Source organism: Vipera berus (genome assembly GCF_964194415.1).
Source record: "Vipera berus genome assembly, chromosome: 11".
Taxonomy (NCBI): domain Eukaryota; kingdom Metazoa; phylum Chordata; class Lepidosauria; order Squamata; family Viperidae; genus Vipera; species Vipera berus.
In genome coordinates, this window is record NC_138214.1 from 1,781,046 (window position 1) to 1,802,173 (window position 21,128).

General features: G+C 44.5%; 1 protein-coding gene across 1 annotated transcript; it reads left to right on the forward strand.

Moving 5' to 3' along the window:
* Positions 1 to 1,609: 1,609 nt before the first annotated feature.
* Positions 1,610 to 20,593, forward strand: LOC308673182 (transmembrane 9 superfamily member 2-like). The gene is made up of 17 exons (XM_081336675.1): positions 1,610 to 1,950; positions 2,546 to 2,613; positions 2,748 to 2,841; positions 3,566 to 3,693; positions 3,917 to 4,046; positions 5,068 to 5,195; positions 8,065 to 8,176; positions 8,809 to 8,888; positions 10,415 to 10,523; positions 12,768 to 12,900; positions 13,672 to 13,791; positions 14,321 to 14,378; positions 15,454 to 15,613; positions 16,433 to 16,584; positions 16,696 to 16,807; positions 18,224 to 18,395; positions 19,983 to 20,593. The coding sequence occupies exons 1-17, from the start codon at positions 1,789 to 1,791 to the stop codon at positions 20,048 to 20,050; spliced, it is 1,986 nt and encodes a 661-aa protein (XP_081192801.1). The 5' UTR covers positions 1,610 to 1,788; the 3' UTR covers positions 20,051 to 20,593.
* The last annotated feature ends 535 nt before the right edge of the window (positions 20,594 to 21,128 follow it).

Consider the following 21,128-nt stretch of genomic DNA (forward strand, 5'->3'; position numbering starts at 1 on the left):
TGGGTCATTTAAGAGTGCTGCATCTTCATGTATTTATGCAAGCACAACCATGTACATAGATATATCAACACTTCTTTGGACTAGAATCCTATGTATCATTCAAGGAAAATTGTGCAGCCATTGAGACATCATGTGATGGCACCCAATTTTATGAACTTTTTGCTGCAATTGCTAAATAAGATGTTATGTGACCATTGTTTGTGACCTTCTGTGCCAGCTTCCCATTAACTTTGCTTGTTGGAAGCTGGCTAGGAAGGTCACAGAACTAGAACTCCCAGTCTCCTGGTGATTGGCCCAAAGTCACCCAGCCAGCTTTCATCGTTAAGATGGGACTTGAATTCATAGTCTCTCCTGGTTTCCAGCTTGGTGCCTTCACCACTAGACCAAACTGGCTCTCAGCCTTTTTGTATCACCAAAGCTGGAAAATGCGCACGAGGTTTAGAATCAGACTTTTCCCTGATATAAATTTCATTTTTTTTCCTGATCTTGCTGCCCATCCATTATCTGCAGTAACCCCCTTTGCATGTCACCGGACCAGGGCAAACCAGCCATTGACCCCTTTTGCTCAACAAAAGGCCAGGTAAATCTAGCAGAGGATGGCTTATTCTGCAGATCACATAATTTCAATGATTTAAAATTGCTTTTAATTGTTTGCATTTTTGTTGTTATTTTTGTACCCTTGGTTTTGGTCCTTACATCTGCCACTGAAAGTGCTGGAGTTGCAGTTACCTGTGTCTTGATGCACTGGGAGAGGAATGGGGTTGTCTTACCCGCCCCGTCCACGTACAGGTTGCCCCTTGATGGCTTAAGAAGTTCCTTCAGAAGTTGTGGGTGCTCCATCACTGGAGGCTTTCAAAAAACCCCACAAAACCTGGACAACCATTTGTCTGGAATGGTATAGAGCAGGGGTCGGCAACCTCGGCTCTTTTATGACTCGTGGACTTCAACTCCCAGAATTCCTGAGCCAGCATAGCTGGCTCACGAATTCTGGGAGTTGAAGTCCACGAGTCATAAAAGAGCCGAGGTTGCCGACCCCTGGTATAGAGTCTCCTGCTTGAGCAGGGGTTTGGACTAGAACAGAAGCCCCCAGGACTTTTTTTCTCATAGAATGCTCACAACGGAGTTCCGGCACCTTTTGGGGATGGAACCTTATAGGGTAGGCAAGGCGGGTTGTATGACGTGTGTGAGTTCCGGCACCTTTTTCTTTTACAAAAAAAGCACTGGAAGCCCCCAACCTTTTGGGCACCAGGGACCGGTTCCGTGGAGAGAGGTTTTTCCGCGGACTGGAGGGAGGGTACGTGGTTTCGTGTTCTGCCTGCATCCCACGGATGGGGCTTTGCTTGTTTGTGTGGACTGGTTGCTGGCATGCCGTGGCCCGGTACTGATCCACAGACCGGAGGTTGGGGACCCCTGGACTAAAAGACCCCCTCCAGGTCCCTTCCAACTCTTTATTATTCTATGTTGTTCTAAGGCACCCTGCTGTGGGATGCAAAGAACCAGGAAAAGACCGGTGCCCTTAGCCAACATGGCGCCGCCAGCGCCGCCAACCTGGATCGAGCGCCAACCCGCCGAGCCTGAACTTGAAGCTGCCCTGACCGAAGATGGCGGCGCCGCATCCGGGTCACGTGGGAGGCTGAGGGGAGCGCTCCACCCAGGCCTGGCCGCGTTTCCTCAGTGCGAGGCCGCTGCCGCCGCTCCTGCCGGGCGATTGTGACGCCGCAGCCGCGCTTGGAGCCCCTCAGCCCGACCCGCAGAGCCCCCCGCTGCCGCGAGCCAGGAAGCGCCACGATGGGGAGGCCGCGGCCTAGCCGCCCGTCCGTCCTGCTGGCGCTGCTGCTGGTGCTTGGAGGCCCCGCAGGCCTCGGCGCCGCCTTCTACCTGCCCGGCTTGGCGCCCGTCAGCTTCTGCGAGCCCTCGGACGCCAAGCAGGAGGGTCCCGCCGGATGCTTGGTGGGTCGCCGAGGGGTGGGAATGGGGGGAGGAACGGGAGCGCCCTCCTGAGGGGCCGGGACTACACTTCCCAGCATCCTCCGCGCGGACCCCGGGGCCCTGGGAGTTGTAGTCCCACGAGAAGGGCCGCCTGGGTGGGGAAGCAGGGGGAGGCAGAGGAAGGGTCTGTGTGGGTACTGGACACGCTTCCTCCAGGCAGAACACGTGTCTTTTTGAGTTCACACGAGCCCCTCCCGCCCATCCAGGGAAGCCTTGAAGCGCGGATGGGGGGGTCTAATTAGTCTAGGTCTAATTAGCCTAATTAGGCTGATGTCTTTGGAGGGGTGGTCGTTGTCCCCATGAAGGCTTTCTGCCCCCGCCCCCCATTAGTTAGCACGTGAGAAATCAGAGGGACTTACCTGCAAAATGTCAGTCTTTTTTGAAACCTGGATTTTGTGCAAGATGCAACAAATCTCTCTCTCCCCCCCCCCGCCCCCCAAATTACCGGTGGGCAAAAGTATTAGAATTCTTCGGTGTTCTTCTTTGTAGTCAAGAAAACGTAGGGTGTTGCATTAGTGTGTTGCCAACTATTTAAACAATGTTTTTTTTATCCTAGCCCAAAATTGAGTTGTTTGTAAACAGGCTGGACTCGGTTGAATCTGTTTTGCCATATGAATATGATGCGTAAGTACACCTTGCATAGTGAAAGGTGCTGGGCTGGGTATGGCTTTTCTAGCGTATGCATTACTGCGAGAAAAGGGTCACACTCCTAGCTATTGTCATGTTGAAGAGTAAAACCTCTCTTTCTCCTTGCACAGTTTTGATTTTTGCAAAGACCAGACAGAAGAGAGACCTTCAGAAAACCTCGGACAAGTTCTGTTTGGCGAAAGAATAGCCTCTTCCCCCTACAAGGTGATCGCAGACTTCCAAATGCTTGGGAGAAGCTTGTTTTGGGTTGTGAGATTCTTCTGTCGCCTGCTTGTCCCTGCTTGACAAAAGTTCACGGAAATCGTTTTGGGGCACAGATGCAGAATTGCTGTTACGGGGACGTGTTTATGCAGAACATAAAGGACTATTTAGAAATTGCAGGCAGCCCAGTTTCTTTCTGAATAGAGCTGACTATTGATCAGCTGGAAAGGATTTCCAGAGGCAGGCTAGAAAGAAGATCTAGTTGTTGCAGAATCACTGTTGCTCCTATGTGAGTTTCCCAAGGGCATATTGCTGGCGGTGGCGGCTGCTATTGCTGGAAATAAAAAACTCATTGATAAATTGTTATGGCAGAGGGGAAACGATAGGGTCTTGAATTTCCCAGCTTTCTGATTTCCAGCTTTTAGTTCATTTGTCATTGATTTTATGAGGACAAGAAGCTCGCCTGCTATCTCTTCTGAGCAATATATTGTGTGTGTGTGAGAGAGACAGAGAGACAGAGAGAGGGAGGGAGGGAGAGAGGGGAAGGAAGCACTGAGCAGAAAATAAAATCCTGGGAAATTTTTAGATCAGGAAGTATTAAATGAGCCCTTTTAGCCTCTGGCTGCACAAAATGGTTATTTCAAAAACACACTCCTGAATGAGTGCCAGCTGAATCGTTTCAATGGTATGGATCAAAACATTTAGATCTCTTTTGTCTTTATGCCAGTTTACATTTAAAAAAGATGAAGAGTGCAAGAAAGTGTGTGTAAAGTCTTACGACCCACAGAAGCCAGAAGACAAAAATAATCTGGATTTTTTGAAGAAGGGAATGCAGTTGAATTATCAGCATCACTGGTGAGGAGAACATGTTCCCTAAAATCACTGATCTGTGTAGGGAAGAATTAAGTGTTGTCCAGCCATGTTCTAAAGATAGAAAGGAAAAAATAATGGAAGAAGTACTCTTAGTCTTCTCACCAGAGTATAAATAAGTACAAATTTCTGCAGAATATTTTTAAAGCCTATAAACTCCATTCTAATTATAAATATAGAAGGATCTGAATGTTTTTTTTTAATTCAGGATTATAGATAACATGCCTGTGACTTGGTGCTACGATGTAGAAGATAACCTTAAATACTGTAATCCTGGATTTCCAATTGGGTGTTATATTGCATCAGATGGCCGGATAAAAGATTTCTGCATAATGAGTGTAAGTGATCAAGGGTATATTTCTCCTAAATTAATTTGAAGAACAATAAAAAATGGTGCAGTGGGCTCGTGCATGGTTTGGGCTTAGAATCCTAGCACATTCTAGTTTATTCAGTAATTGCAATGAAAGTCTATATCAAGACTGTGCAAACTTGGCAACTTTAAGACCTCCCAGAATTCCCCAGCCAACCATGTGTCTGAACTAGCAACTTGTGTGGTTCACAATTCCTCCTAGCAGATTTTCAAGGTGCTATTGCTGATGTCACAATGAGGTATAGTATGTTAGCCAGATTTTTACCAAGATCCCATGTTGGGGACGGAAATTTATATGCGTGCTGGCTGGGGAATTCTGGGTGTTGAGGTTTGCACATCTTAAAAAGGTCAAGGTTGAAAAACGCTGCCCTAGGTCAGGAGTAGGCAACCTTGGCTCTTTTATGACTCGTGGATTTCAACTCCCAGAATTCCTGAGCCAGCATAGCTGGGAGTTGAAGTCCATGAGTCATAAAAGAGCCAGAGTTGCCTACCCCTGACCTAGGTTGAATTCATTTCAGAAAACAATCATTCAATGCTGGGCATTTTGGCAATATTGCGATGCAGTTCTTTACCCAACAAATGTGCATGCTGAAATGCGGCTTTTAAAGCATAATTTACAAATTGCATGGGGAAGGAAGGCATACAATATTCAAAAGCGGATTGGAGTATGGATTTTTCAGTTTTTTTCACAGTAAATTCATACAGATACATGGATGAATGAGCTATTGAAAGCTCATTTGAGTCCCAAAGAGTCTGTTCTGTCCATCTTTGGTTGATCCAATTCTTTGTTCTTTAGAAATGGCTCCACCTGGAAAAATGGTTGGAAATTTATGTAATCCTTAAGTGTTTGTAAATCAGCAAATTTTTAGTGTATCTGGGTCAGTTCCTTTGTTTATAACATAATTCTGATATGGCCAACAGCTTTGGCTGTGCCTGTTGCTATCTCCTGCAGCTTTAGGAGTATTTAATGGCATCTTAATATCTTTCAGGCTGAATTCAACAAGAAGAACACTTTCTATCTCTTCAATCACGTAGACATTACAATCACCTACCATAGTGGGAAAGACGAGAACTGGCCCGGAGCAAGGCTAGTTGCAGCTCAGCTGGAACCCAAAAGGTGAACTGCTCACTTGCTAATCGTAGTAGATACCACTTTGGAAGCACTAAATAGTTGCGGTAACTCTGCTCTCTGGCATAATTAATAGGAGTGCTACCAACCCCTTAGAATACCACTTAGAAGTTTCCAGTGGTCCAACATTTACCAGGCCTGGGAGAAACTGCCAGTGTTCATCAGCTGTTTCCAGGCAGGGGAAGCTGAAACTCCAAAATGCTCTGTTAAGGAGTAGGAGTAGCAAACTTTGTCAGTTTTGTGGAAAAATAAAATGTTTGACAAGGTTGAGGGTGACTTAAGATGATTACTGATGGATGGCTAACGATGGATGGCTCTTTCTGTTCTACATTGGCACTTGATTGCATGACTTTTTGTGTTCTGATACATTATTTATTTGATGGGACAGCATCCAGAACGTCTTGATGGCTTACACGACAGTGAAAAGGAAAATAATTTCGCAGGGACAATATAAATGCAAAGCAGAAAATGGGGAAGAGAAATAACAGATAGTAATTTTGTATATCATCATCTCTGTTGTGAACGTCCACAAATCTGGTAGAGTGCAGTGGGCAGAAATGGCTTTTATTTATTCAGTGTGTGGTCCAAAGGCTGTCCTGTCTTTTATCCCTGGCACTGAGGGGCCAAAAAGGCTCTCTTGTAATAAATATAGAAGAGGTTAGATGGAAAACTGACTTACATTGGCTGATTTTTTTTCCCGGGCTATGCTTGATTGATTGATTGGTTGATTGATTGATTGATTAATTAAGTCTTAGTGGCTGGGTGTTTAGAGCTTGCCAACCACTCAGCTTTCTAAAATGACAATGGTGTCAGCCTAACTCCATAAAGGACAGGCGGTCCTTGACTTTTTAAAGTTCGTTTAATGACTGTTTGAACAACGGCACTGGAAAAAGTAACTTGTGACCGTTTTTCACACTTATGACCATTGCAGCATCCCCCACGGTCACGTGATCAAAATTCAGACACTTGGCAACTGACTCATACTTGTGATAGTCGCAGCGTCCCAGGATCAGGTGATCCCTTTTTGCGACCTTCCCACAAGCAAAGTCAATGGGGAAGCCAGACTCACTTAACCGGTTTATTAACCTATCAACTGCCGTGATTCATTTAACAATGGAGGCAAGGAAGGTTGTAAAATGGGGCGACACTCGCTTAACAAATGTCTCACGTAAGAGCAGAAAGTTTGGGCTCATTTGTGTTCATAGGTCGAGGACTTAACCTATAAATCATTCTTCCGACTAAAATTATCTTTTTTAAAAAAATCAATTTATTCCATATTGGGGTGAAGAAAGGGTACTTTTTTAAAAAATCTGGCAGTGACCCATTTTCTTCCAGCCAGCAACCCTCCAGAGGGTGTGTTTTGCAGGCCAGGCCTCACTTCTGATTGTTGATTGATTGATTGAAAGCCTCTAAAGGTGGCAAGTGAAACCGATCAGCATTACTGACCTTAACCAGTGACCCTTGAAGTTCGGATAATACAGAGATCGTGGTTTGCTTGGTTTATTTATTTAGTCAATTTATCCAGCCGTCTTTGCAGGAACAAAGTTGGGCAGTGCACAATTACTCTTTGTGTGTGTGACTGCGCGCTCCACAAGAGGGCGGAGTAGGCACGGTCAAGTCTTTTGAATGGCTTTCCTGGTCCCTGATCTGCCCATCTGTCCTTCGTTCCTTTGCTGGAGGAGGAGGAGGAGGAGAGCGTCTCATTGATGCTTTTCTTCTCACATTTTTATCAACTATTTCCCCCCCCTCCCCCAACCCCCCCCCCAAAATGTTCCAGAGTCTGAAGGTACTGCAAGAGACTAATCTTGAGATAATTGAAAATTGGGGGGGGGGTTGTAAATGCTCATTGTTGTGATTGCTTCCGTCTTTTCTGGGGGCTGGCGGAGGCCCAGAACTGCTTGAGCAGAATCATGTTTGATAGTGGAAAGAGAAGATGGTGTGTTGTTACTTGTTTTTAATAGAGCTGGTTGTCAAGTTTGACTTCCACCCCAAAAGTTTCCAAAAGAAATTTGCCTTCAGAATTTGTGTGTGCTTCCTCACCAGATGCCTTCAAGAAGAGACGGGACAGCCGCTTGTCAGAAATGGTCTAGGGTCTCTTGCTTGAGCAGGGGGTTGGACTAGAAGACCTCCAAGGTCCCTTCCAACTCTGTTATTCTGTTATAAAGGCGTACCCTTATGTTCTTGATGGCTAGGTGTCTGAGCTCATCAAAAGTAGAATATAGAATTGAATATTCTTTATTGGCCAAGTGTGATTCGACACACAAGAAATTTGTCTCCAGTGTGTAAGCTCTCACTGTGCATGCAAACAACAAAGTGGCAAATCATAAGATACAACCAACGAAATGATAGCTATTAGATATCAGTAGGAGTAGGTGATAGGAAAGATGAGAAGGATAATAGTAATACAGTCCTACTATATGGTTAGCTATCCTTAGACATAAAACTGAGTATTTTCCAACATTTCATTAACTACCATTATTCTTTATGAATATATTGCAAAATAATCATCTGTTTCTTGCCTGTTTGAACTGTATATTTTCCTCCTTTGAATCCTAGAATAAGATTCCCAAGGCTGATTAATGTACTGATCACTTAGGCTAGAATATAATGTGTAAAATTCAGGTCTGTGATTTTTCCATTATCTTGAAACTCAGCATCCAGCGTGCGATTTGGCTTAACAGTCTGTTTATCATTATTATAGGCTGCTCAGCTACAAAAAAACCTCTGTATGTTATACAAGTATTATATGAAATAGTCCTACATCTTAAGTAGAGCTTTTGATTTTTAAAAATTGGAACACATTTGAAGTAAGTGTCTCTAGATCATTCTAGAAATATGTATATATTTATCTTTGCAGTTACAAGCATACAGATATAAACAATTTATCCTGTAAGGGTCCCCCTATGGAAATTCCTGCAGAATTTAATAGCAAACTGGACATGATCTATACATACTCTGTGAAATTTGAAGTAAGTGTAACTTCTGTATGTACAACCATATATATTTTAATGATTCAGATTTTCATATCTCGATGGTTAATGGACCAATAACATACACTGGACCTCACAATAAGTTTTTTTATAATGTGTGTGTGTGTGTGTATTTAAAATATTGTGCTAAACGTAAACAGTATTACCAAAGGGCACAGCCTACAGAGATTGTTCATATTTTCTTAAATATACTTCCCATAATTGAATTATGCATTATGTATTACACCATTCTTCCAGTCCCCTCACGCATAAGAATTCAGCATTTCTTCTCCATTATTTTTGGCAATTCTTCTCTAATGCCATTATACAACTTCTCGAAAACTTTAAACCACTTTTTTTCCCCAAACTGCCCATCGTATGTCAACACCAAGCCACGGTTGAGGGTTTTTCTTAAGAGGCCAGGGAAGTGGTTTGTTACCATCCGCGTACAGATCATGTTTGTCCTGACCTGCTGTGGGAAAATGGCAGCCTGTTCCATGGGGGTTACCGCAGTAGGGACGACCTGACATTTGAAGTCTTGCAGTCACAAGAGGGAAGGTTGTTGTAAAGTTTGTTCTTCGGGAACCGACATCTATGATTCAGCTCCCATTTTTCCTTCCCTCCCTGTGCAGGAGAACAACAATATAAAATGGGCTTCCCGGTGGGACTATATCTTGAAGTCCATGCCTCATACCAACATTCAGTGGTTCAGGTAAGGGAACGTGGACTTCTGAAATGAATGCTGACAGACCAGAATGAGGGGGAGCGCACCCTGTTTTTTATACAGGCAGTCCTCAATTTACAACCTCGACAGTTCAAAGTTACAACAGGCCTGAAAAAAGTGGCCGTTTTCCACACTTAACGACAATTGCAGCCTCACCACAGTCACGTGATCAAAATTCAGACACTTGGCAACTGGCATGTACTTACGACGGCTGCAGCCTCCTGGGGTCACGTGATCCCCTTTTGTGACCTTCTGACAAGCAAAGTCAACGGGGGAAGCCAGATTCACTTAACAACCGTACTACTAACTTCACAGCTGCAGCGATTCGCTTAACAATTGTGGCAAGAAAGGTCGTAAAATGAGGCAGCCCTCCCCTCCACAAATGTCTCACTTAACAACAGAAACTTTGGGCTCAACTGGGGCCATAAGCCGAGGGCTGCCTGTATTTATTTGAGGAATTCTAGTGAAAAACATCTCTTTAAGGCAGGGAACATTTCTTGTTTTTCTTTTGTGGAGCCTTAGCCCAGTTGTCCCTCTTGGGAACAACTCTTTGAGTGTTCAGTTTCACTCAAGAATGAGCCTTTTGAAGAAAATATACTTGCCTTTATTGTTCTTTCTTTACGAGATGTTCTGAGATGTAACAGTTGACCGGCATTCTTTTAAAAAAACACACACAAAAAACCCCACGCTGCCACGTGACTTGCTTAGGAATCTCCTCTCTCTAATGCAGGGGGGGGAGGGAGAAGTAGAATCTTCTTACCTGCTTTGACTCTGCTTTGACTCTGCTTTGAAGGTAAACACGTACAAAATCATTCAGGTGGGCTACCAATTCTTTAAAAACCTTAAAATACTATTGATGGATTTGAAACAAAGATGGATTCATCCCCCCCCCCCAAAAAAAAAAAATATGGCATCTTGAGTTTATCCGACTCCCCAAAGAATTTCAGTCACCCCTGAAAATCGTGGTCCTGGCTTGGTTTTATTGTCATCGTGGTGTTGTCCTGTCGGTTTTGCAGGTAGTCCTCTAGTTAGGACCACGGTTGGGATTGGAATTTCCAACGCTAAGCAAGGCGGTGGTGGTTGAGTGAGCCGCACCCAATTTTACAGCCCTTTTCTGCCACGATGGTTAAATGAATCACTGCTGTCCTTAAGTGAATCTCGCAGTCGTTAAGCGAATCTAGCTCCTCCCCCCCCCATTCACTTGGCTCATTAGAAAGCAGCTGGGAAGATTGCAGTTGTGATCACAAGGATGCTGCAACTGTCATAAATACAAGCCAGTTGCGCCCCAGTTTTGATCCCATGACTGTGTGGGGATGCTGTGCGAGAATCATCAGGAGCCGACTTTTTTCAGTGCTGTTGTAAATTCGAACAGTTGTAAGTCGGGGACCCTCTGTACAATCGCTCCGATATTTTTATGACTCATCCATCGTGAGCATTGAGTTCTCCTTGCTGTCTTTAAATGCTGCGCAGTGCCTGGACCTGTTTGAAGTCTCTTTTCCCCTTTTAATTCGCAGCATCATGAATTCTCTCGTGATCGTCCTCTTCTTATCAGGGATGGTCGCCATGATTCTCCTAAGGACGCTTCATAAAGACATCGCAAGATACAACAAGATCGATTCTTCAGTGAGTAACTCTCAGAATTAAAGAGAATTGACCTTTCATTTTGCAAAAATACATGGGTGAAATTAGAAGCTTGAGAACCTTGATGGATATTGGAAGGGGGCACCGCAGCCTCCATTAATTGAAAGGTTAGCTTCTTGTAATGAACTGAGAGAAGACAGAATATCTGACCTGGGTACAATTATGGTTTGCATGCTCTTTCAGCTCTCTGGTCTGTGCTCTGACCCTAAACCATGATTAAAACCAGCTGGTTGGGTTCACACAGCATGCTAAACTCAAACCAGCCCCACCGCATACCCAGTGTAAAATCTGTACAGTATTTCTAGAGCTGACATTCTGCTTGGTGAATCTCTCTCCTTTTTTTTTTTATCTTTTCTTTCTTTCTTTCTCATTTGCTCAACTATTTGCTAGGAAGCCCCAGGTGGTCTGCTTGTGAAAACAGGTCCTGCGGCTGATTTAGTGAAGAACTGTTAAAAATGAAACCCAATAGTCCATATTTACTTAACTAATTAAAATGAAAGTCTGCAGCAAAAAAAAGTCGCCTTTCCATCAATTGTCATTTGGAGGTAATGAGTAGGCTTGTAGAAACCCTGCTTCCTTAAATTGAAGAGTGCCTGGCTTCATATGAAAGAAATCAGAAGCTCAGCTGTAGTTACAATTTGATTTCTTTCCTCCCTCCCTGGTACAGCCACACTTCCAGCGTAGACTAGAGCATAGCTTCAAATTTCTAGGAAAAACAGAATAAATTTCTTTTTGCTCTTCTTTCTTACTGTATGAGAACTTTAATTTCTGTAACTATCCTTGTATCCTCCTCGGTGTCACAAACCTCCTGAATTTCCTACGTTGGGGAACATCTGTCGTGATTCCTTACCATTGCTAGAAAGCAAAAAAAAAAATCTTCAAATTTAGTTCTGAGGTTATCATTATCCTACCAAAACCGCAGGTTTAGACTTCATCTCTGAACAGAAGATTGAATTTGATAACCAGTACTCTTTTCAGCTCATAAAAGGAAGATATGAATGTGTCTCTGGAGATTTTAAAGGTTGGATAGCCATTTGCCTATAATGGTATAGGGCAGGGGTAGGCAACCTTGGCTCTTTTATGACTCATGGACCTCAACTCCCAGTCAACGCTCAGGAATTCTGGGAGTTGAAGTCCACAAGTCATAAAAGAGCCAAGGTTGCCTACCCCTGGTATAGGGTCTCCTGCCTGAGCAGGGGGTTGGACTGGAAGACCTCCAAGGTCCCTTCCAATTCTGTTATCTGCAGATCAAGCAGGCAGGACACTTTGAAAATGTAGGTTCCAAAGTTACCCCTTTCTCTTGTGTCATTTATGTTCATGTCAGCACTACATACTTGCTATGAAAACACTCTGGTGAAGCATCCTATTCCTGCTACCGTATTTCCCCGAAAATAAGACTGGGTCTTCTATTAATTTTTGCTCTAAAAGAGCAAAATAGCACTTATTTTCTAGTTAGGTTTTATTTTGGGGGAAATACGGTACTAAATGCATCCGTCTGGCTGATGATCTTGGGCTTATTTTGGGGGTAGGGGTTGTATTACAAGCATCCTGGAAAATCATGCTAGGGCTTATTTTCCAGTTAGGTCTTATTTGGGGTGAAATAGGATAGGAAAAGAGGAAAAATAATTTGGAAGAATTGAACTGGATCAGGCTCAAGATGCGTTGCTGGGAGAAAACCATTAGTAAACCTCTCATAGGGGTTAGGGTTACTTTGCAGATAGCTGTATGGGCTAGGTGGCGTTTGGCATTTCAGCTTGAAACGGTGTCTTCCATCTAGTGAATAGAATTCTGTTGCTTTTAATGTGGGGAGAAAGCAGGAAAATATGGCACAGGTGCATCTTCAGCTTTGAAATGATTTGGATAATAAAAGACAGAAATAAATAGGATACTTGCTGGTGTTTTACATAGCTTACCTTTTACCACAGTCGTTTGCATAACATCCACAAACCGCGCGGCATTTGAGCTAAGTCTGTTAAATGCTTGTTTCTCGTTCCAAACATAACTGAGCTTTAATAAATCTGCATTTTCTGTCATCCCCCCCCTCCCTTCTCGGCTTGCCATTGGGGAGTTGTAAAATCGGCACATTAACGTTGCTGATGAAATTAGACCCTTTTAGTAGCAACCCCTCCCCCCCCCAAGATAATCAGGCAGGAAAAGCGACTTCCACGTCTGGTGTGTGCTAATTTCCTGTTGCGTGGGGCTCTTCTAATCAAGATGTTATTACAGGAAGACGCCCAGGAGGAGTTTGGGTGGAAGTTGGTCCACGGAGACGTGTTCAGGCCGCCCCGGAAAGGCATGCTGCTCTCTGTCTTCTTAGGCCAAGGGACTCAGATTTTTATCATGACGTTCATTACTTTGTGTAAGTGTCACTTGATGGGTTAAAACCAGGGGTGTTCTTTTTTGCAGTGCTAGCAAAATGTTGGACAAGGATTAGTAGAGGGTGCCGTCTGTGTGTGCCAGCCCAGTTAGATTAAACCAGTTTCCCCCCCCCCCTCCTTTTAACGACCCTGTAATTCCTTGCATCTGCATGGAGTCGGGGTGACTGAATGGAGCTGAACGTTGACCAGCCAGATGCCTAGAGGGAAGCTCGCAGCAGCTATTTTCTCTTTGCACCCAGAGAGAGAAATATCTGCCGCTAATATCAGAACTCTCAGCCCTCCTGACTGTGAGGCGGGACCTCCACCTCTAGCCCACCCTGCCGCTCTGTGAGATTAAACCAAATAATAGAACAAAACAATAATCAATCAATAATAATCAGAAATAACTGCAAAGTTGGTTGCTGAATCTTGAGAGAGTTTCATTCCTGACTCCAAAGCTCAGAATGAAAGTCTCTTTTTTTGGGGGGGGAAGATTGTTCGGAGTCGGTTTTAGGGGAGGCAGACTCTTAAGGCAGGGGTGTCCAACCTTGGCAACTTTAAACACTTTTGGACTTCAGCGCTCAGAATTCCCCGGCCAGGCTAGGAGAGTCGTCCTTGAAACACTGAAGAATATTTTCCAACCAGTGCGGGTGACCTGAAACAGGGAAGAGCCCCAATATCCCAGACTCTTTCTCTCTTCTGTAAGGAAAAGGATGCCTGAAGCCTGAGGAATCTCATTGCTCCCAACACTTCCTTCTTTGTCTTCCCTCCAGTCCTGGCCTGCCTCGGTTTCCTTTCACCAGCCAACCGAGGGGCTCTGATGACCTGTGCGGTGGTGCTCTGGGTTTTGCTGGGGACCCCAGCGGGCTACGTATCTGCTCGTATGTATAAAAGTAAGTATGGTGTGTGCGTTTTGGCAACAGCTGCAGAAGAGAATCGTGAGGGATGGATTCATTTCACATTCTTCCTTCCTTGGACTTCCTTGGCTTCACCTCTACAGGGTGTCTGACCTTGGCAACTTTTAAGACGTTTGGACCAACTCCCATGCTGGCTGGGGAATTCTGGGAGTTGAAACCCACAAGTTTTAAAGTTGCCAAGGTCGTACACCCCTCCTCTGCAGTTTGTGTCTCTGCTAGTGATCATCACAGGTCTAATGAGGGCAGAGGCTGCAATCGCTCCATGAAGATCTCCCCCCCAAAATAGTCGATCTTTGCCATAATTGTGTTCTCCCTTTTCAGATTGCTTTAAAAATTGGAGAGGCTTAAAAAGCTGCCAGTGAGATGGCACAGAGAGATAATGTGGCAGCAAGATTTAAAAACCTGGCTGGCATTAAGCTGATCAAATTTGGTTTAAATTTTCCAGAGATTATAAAGGATGAGTAATGTAGAAATGATGAATGGTGGTGTTTCTCTTCTTCCTTAGCATTTAGAGGAGAAAAATGGAAGACCAATGTGTTGCTGACGGCTCTCCTCTGCCCAGGGTTAGTAACCTCGCCCCCTTTTTGATAAATAATTTGTCCTTGAACATGAGTTAGTAAGCAAAAAGGCTTATGAACGCGGTTAATTGATGGTTATCAAATCCAGCTGATTGCGTGTGGCCATTGCAATGACTGCAGGGTGAATGACTGTGCATCTATATATTTTTTTTCTCATTCTTTTAAAAGTATGTTTAACTTTGTAGAAACCTAGCAGGTCGTCCTGTTGGTTTGCTCAATATGAAAGCTGTACTTTTAAAATAGGGAATAGATGGGGAGCTCATCCGATTTCCAGATACAGGAGGATCTGGACAGACTGGAACACTGGGCGCTATCTAACGAAATGAAATTCAGTGCTGAAAAAACTAAGGTTCTACATTTAGGCAAGAAAAACCAAATGCACAGGTATAGTATAGGTATAGGTGGTACCTGGCTCACTAGTAGTAACTTAATTGAATTGGCTGCCTCTCCAGCTCAGTTTTTGCTGAGAAAGAAGCCTGCCAGGCCATCAATTTGGCTGTGGAATGAGTCCCAGGCAATCTCATAATATCTAATGTGATGGGTCACCGAAGCAGAAAGGTGGGACATAACTCAAAGGGTTGGCTATTTAAAACCCAACAAAACATTATTTTGGGATAGCATAAGCCATCCTTTGTAGCCTGTATGTGGAGTGGATGTATGTAGCTGGAGGAGTCCCAAGGGGGGTTTTTTTCCCCCCAAAAGGCAACTGGACTTTCTTGGGGTTTTTTTTTCCCTTTCAAAACGTTTCATTTCTCATCCAAGAATCTTCTTCGGTTCTTCTGAAGAACTGAACTAAAGAAGCTTCTTGGATGAGAAGCGAAAGGTTTTCAAGGAAAAAAACCAACCCCAAGAAAGTCCAGTTGCGGTGACCTGAATGACGGAGACGCTCCATAGACGCGCAGCTAGAGTAGGGTTTGTGGTGTTCACCCTTGGTGTTCACCACTGTTTTTCTGTGCCTGAGAATTCTCCGGATTCTCCCAAGATGCCCCTGAGCTGAAACCTCAACGCGTTGGGTTAACCCTGGTCTTCCTTGGGGTGTCTTCTCCTTCTGCTCCCCCAGGATCATCTTTGCCGACTTCTTCATTATGAACCTCATCCTTTGGGTGAAGGGATCCTCGGCGGCGATTCCTTTCGGGACCCTGGTGGCGATCTTAGCCATGTGGTTTGGAATATCCGTCCCGCTGACCTTCATTGGTGCCTATTTTGGGTTCAAGGAGAAGGTGAGTGAGGAACAAAGCAAGCAGTTTTAGTCTTTGGAGAAGCCTCACTGAATTCTGGGAGAGCCTCTTGTCCTTTTTCCGAATTCAAAACAGCCGCTGATTCGAGTCCAGAGAATCTGGGAGGGATGTTTTTCTGCGTAGTCGCGGGCTACAAAACACAGCCTTATCTTGGGGTGAGGAAGTATTGCCGCAGCATCCATCTCCATCCTGCCCTCTCCTCGGTTTTGGCAGGGAGGGTCCCAGCTGGGAAAAGCAGAAGAGAAATGTAGCAATGAAATCAAATTCCTGCCGATTATTCAGGGATTTTGCAAATGGCTCTTCAAAACTAGGGACTTGGATTACGTCTGGGGTGGGGGACTTTAAGCAAGGCGTATTTTTCTTCCGTGTTAGGAATAGCTCTTTCTGTGCTAGGCTGGAATGGTTTTATTTGCACTTCCTAAGAACAGATCAGTATTTTTTTACTCTTTCCCCTTCCCCCCCCCCCCCATTTTCCCTGTGAGTTGCTTTTCGGTTTTTCTTAGTTAAAGTTGTCTAGGGCAAGGTGGGCAACTATAGCATTTACAATCTGTGGACTTCAACTCCCAGGATTCCATGCTGGCTCAATTCTGGATGTTGAAGTCGCCAGGTTGTAAAGTTGTTCTAGTTGCCCATCCCTCCTTGAGGGTTTCTAACGGGGCACCATTTAGATGGCTCTGACATCCATTTGCACCCCCGCCACACACGCACATACACTAAGAATATTATCATTGCGAGACATGACAGTTAATTAGAGCAGAGGGAAAGCCTGCTCTAATTAACTGCGTGAATTACTTTCCTTAGCCCATTGAGCACCCTGTGCGAACGAACCAGATTCCTCGCCAGATCCCTGAACAATCCTTTTTCACCAAGCCTCTGCCGGGCATCGTCATGGGCGGCATCCTGCCCTTTGGGTGCATCTTCATCCAGCTCTTTTTCATCCTGAACAGCATTTGGTGAGAATTACCCCCCCCTCCTTTCCGTGCTCCAAATCTGTCACTCCCCTGAAGAAGCAGAATCGATGTGGTTATAGGCTGACCCAGGTGCCTCTTTCTTTTTCACCTCAGGTCTCACCAAATGTACTACATGTTTGGCTTCTTGTTCTTAGTCTTTATCATTCTCCTGATTACCTGTTCGGAGGCCACCGTCCTGCTTTGTTACTTTCACCTGTGTGCTGAGGTGAGCAGAAAAATTGGTTTGAGACCCAGATGAGTGTACTGTTTGTTTACTTTATTTATTAATTTGTATCCTCTTATTATTTTGAAAATATCTCAAGGTGGCAAATCTATCCAACACACCTGCCTCCTATTTTCCCCAGAACAACAACCCTTTGAGGTGGGTTGGCGAGAGAGAGAGAGAGAGGGAGAGAGAGAGGGAGAGAGAGAGAGAGAGAGAATGGTCCATAGTCACCCAAGTCTTTTGTACCTAAGGTGGGATTAGAACTCACCGTCTCCTAGTGATTGGCCCAAAGTCACCCAGCCAGTTTTCATGGCTAAGGTGAGACTAGAACTCACCGTCTCCTGGTGATTGGCCTAAAGTCACCTTGCTGGCTTTCATGGCTGAGGCAGGACTGGAACTCGTGCTCTCCCACTTTCTAGCCCAGTGCCTTAAGCACCAGACCAAACTGGCTCTCTGGGTGGTTAGAGCAGGCCAGCGGTGACTGGCAGTTCTGGTGGCTTCTGCTTCTTCTGCATGAAGCTGCCTTCGTGGGGGTCTGGGCTGCGCACGGCTGAGGCTCCCTCGCTGGAATGAGAAGCTGGTGACACATTGTCTGCCACGCCAGGAGTCCCTTCCCCATAATAAGCATCTGGGGATCTGCAACTGTTTAAGAGTGGCAATAAAGGAAAATACTTTCACATGGTGGTAAAAGGCCAAGGGAAGGAAAACCGAAACGTTTTTCTATTTGCTGTTGCCAGCCCAAGAGCCTGGGACCGTTCCCAGTGCCCAACTGGCCTTCTCGGCATCCTGTCATTAAAAAAATGCATCTGCCAGCCAGATGGAGCATAAAAAGCAGGGCTCCCCCCCCCTTCCAACTTGCTTTTCCTAGGATGTTTTTTGAGGTTTTTATGCCCAGCTAAACAACCCTATTAAAGTTGTGGAGCTGACATACCAGTCCTAACTGCATAGAGCAGGAATTAAAAAGCGTGGAGCACGATTGCTTCTCTCCCTGTCCGTTTTTGCAGAAGGGAAAAAAAAGAATTCAAAGATTTAGGGAGGGGTGCAAGGATCAACTTGGAAATCAGAAGGATCAATTGATCAGAGGTTGGGTGACTTATATTCACCAGGACCAATAGATGCAAAATTCCACCGATATACGTAGGAGATCTGTAAGAGAGGGAGCAAAAGAGAGTTAGGTTTTCTGGGGACAGATTTTGCAGACATTCTCCCGATGTATCTGAGGACCACAAATTGGTGCAAGAAAGTCTATAAATAATTAGCTTCTTTTTCTGAGCCCTCGTTTTGCATCAGGCCGCAGTTGGCACACTTTGGAATTCTAATTAAAAACAACAGTCTCCCGCCTGGCTCTAACATCAGGGATGTTTTTTTTCTGCCTTGTACATATTTGCTCTTCAGCTTGTCTCGTTGTGTTCCTAGGATTATCACTGGTGGTGGCGATCGTTCCTAACCAGCAGCTTCACCGCCGTTTATCTCTTCATCTACGCCATTCATTATTTCTTCTCAAAACTCCAGATCACTGGTATTGCTAGCACCATCCTCTACTTTGGGTACACTATGATCATGGTCTTGATTTTCTTCCTGTTCACAGGTGAGTCCATCCTGACATACTGAAGCCTCTCCCGTTGGAAAAATCTAACAATAGCAAGACAGAGTTTGCGCCGTCTGGTTCCCATATAATATTTAAGCAAGATTTGTATTGCTTTCTAACCCACTTCGAATCCAGTGTGTAAATTGCTTAAAAATACGGGATCAGATGCATGGATGTCTTTCCAGATTGGTTGCAATTAGAGAAGCAGCTTCTAGTAAATACGTTCCTCAGAAATGAGGATTTCTCTTTGTTGAGACCGGTCCCTGGAGGGCTCTGCTATTTGCATCTCCAGGATAGCCTCTGAGATGATTCTGCAGTGCCTTGGGGCACGTCTTCCTCTGATTAATGTTCTATATCATAATCACTTTTCCCAGACTGCAGAGGAAAAATTAGGTGCTTAACCGAGCTGCAGTTTTCCTTAAATAGCTAACATCTGGAGAAGCTAGTTAATTCACCCCTTCTACAGGTAGTCCTCAGTTTATGATCACAGTCGTAGTCCACTCCTCTCAGAGTGGCCAAGTTTGATCCAACTGTACTTCCTACAGGCAGTCCTTGGCTTAGGACCACAGCTGAGCCCCAAAATGTAGGTTGCTGAGCGAGACATTTGCTTAAGCGAGTTTTGCCCCGTTTTGCGACTTTGCGACGGTGTTTAAGCGAATCGCTGCAGTTGTTATGTTAGCAACACGGGTTGTTAAGTGAACCTGGCTTCCCCCTTGAAGATCGCGAAAAGGGATCGCACGACCCCGGGACAGCGATCGTCATAAAGATGAGTCGGTTGCCAAGCACCTGAATTTTGATCCTGCAACCATCGGGATGCTGCAACGGTCATTAAGCGTGAAAAATGGTCCTAAGTCCCTTTTTTTCAGTGCCGTTGTAACTTTGAACAGTCACTAAATGAATTGCTGTAAGTGGAGGGCTATCTGTATTTACATAACCTTGTGCATTTGGGCTAAGAACGAAGGTTTCTCTTAGTCAAATATTCACTTCGGGGGGGGGGATCCAGAGTCAAATGACATATAGGTGTTGGTAATGACCTACAAAGCCCTCCATGGCATGGGTCCAGAATACCTTGGGGAGCACCTGCGGCCGGCGTCAACTTCCCTCCGCCCAGTACGCTCCCACAGAGAGGGCCTCCTCAGGGTGCCGCCGGTCAAAGAATGCCGACTGGTGGCCCCCAGGGGGAGAGCGTTCTCTGTGGGTGCACCGGACTTATGGAACCATCTTCCGGTAGAGCTCCGGATGGCGCCCGACCTCCGCTCCTTCCGGCGCGACCTTAAAACCCATCTCTTCAAGGAAGCGGGCCTGGCCTGATGGGACGGGGTGGGTTTGTTATTTGTTATTATGACTTTAATTTTAAATTTGTACTACGGGCATTGTTTAATCATGTTTTAATAATTTTAACTTTTGTATCTGTTTTTACGTATTGCCCTGTTAACCGCCCTGAGTCTCTTGAGAGAAGGGCGGTATATAAATTAAATTAATAAATAATAAATAAATAAATATCTCTGTTGTCCCCGTTGGCGGAGAACAGTTGAAGATTTAACCCTCATGTCTTTTTTCCTAAAAGGATTTATTCTTGTTTTGCAGGAACAATTGGGTTCTTTGCTTGCTTCTGGTTTGTTAGTAAGATTTACAGTGTCGTGAAAGTAGACTGAAGAATCCCGGTCTGGCTTTTGAACACACTTCTTGAGTTGCCGGAGACTCACCCATTAACCATGTACAAAAGAACAAAAGCATTTCATCTTCAAATAGTTAAGATCCCCAGAGCTTCTATCTTGGCCCTGAAAGGCAGGTTTTAAATGGAATGGACGTAAGTAGTGAGGACCCTTCTGAAAAACCCACATTTTTTCCCAAACACTCCATCCAGAGAGATTTGGTGGTTGTTGATGTTGGTTTGCTTGAAAAAGAGCAACACTTGATTTAATAGCAAAACCCAAATGCATTATGTTTCGACACTCGGCTCCCCCGATGGAGAATTCTGTATATCTTTGATTTCTACATGGTTAACTGATTATTCTGTCATGGAAGAGGGCTGTCCGGTAAAACAAGTGACTTGTAAAATCAATTTTGGATCTCTTTCACAGCTGGTTGTCACCTGATTCAAGAATACAATACTGTTAAATGTCTAGTGCCGATTTCTGAGGGGTGGGAGGAAAAACTGAGAGTTCCTCTGTTTTAAATAAAACAACCCAATTCCAACAGGCTGCCGTGTTTCTGTTTCGTCCATATGTAAAATGTAACCACAGAAATGGTTGAAAAACTAGATTTATGTCTTGTGTTGAGACACATTTTTTTTTAAATACGTCAGGGTTGGTTTGATTTATGCCTTACAAACTATAATTCTAAGTGTCTGGGGCACTTGTTATTTGGCCAGAGTGAAATGGCTTACAAAATGATGAATTCTGATGTTATTCACCAATCTGAAATTTATTCATTAAGCCAGGGCCAAACTAATTACAGCTACACACAATGTATGGAGAGGACTAACTCTTCGCCATTGGTAATTTTTCTGTTAATTATTTTTGTCATGGAATTTGGTGCTGCATTGTTTGGTGGGCTCAATTAGATATTTGACTGTTTTATACACTTGCTGTGATAAACTGAGAATTTGGAAAGAACGAGGCAGCGTCCAAATTTGAGGAGAATTTCATTATCCTCTGCAGAATTTGGTGCCTCAAAACAGAACTGTTGATTAGGGTTGACGGTGTAAAATTGATCATCTCCAACCTGGTA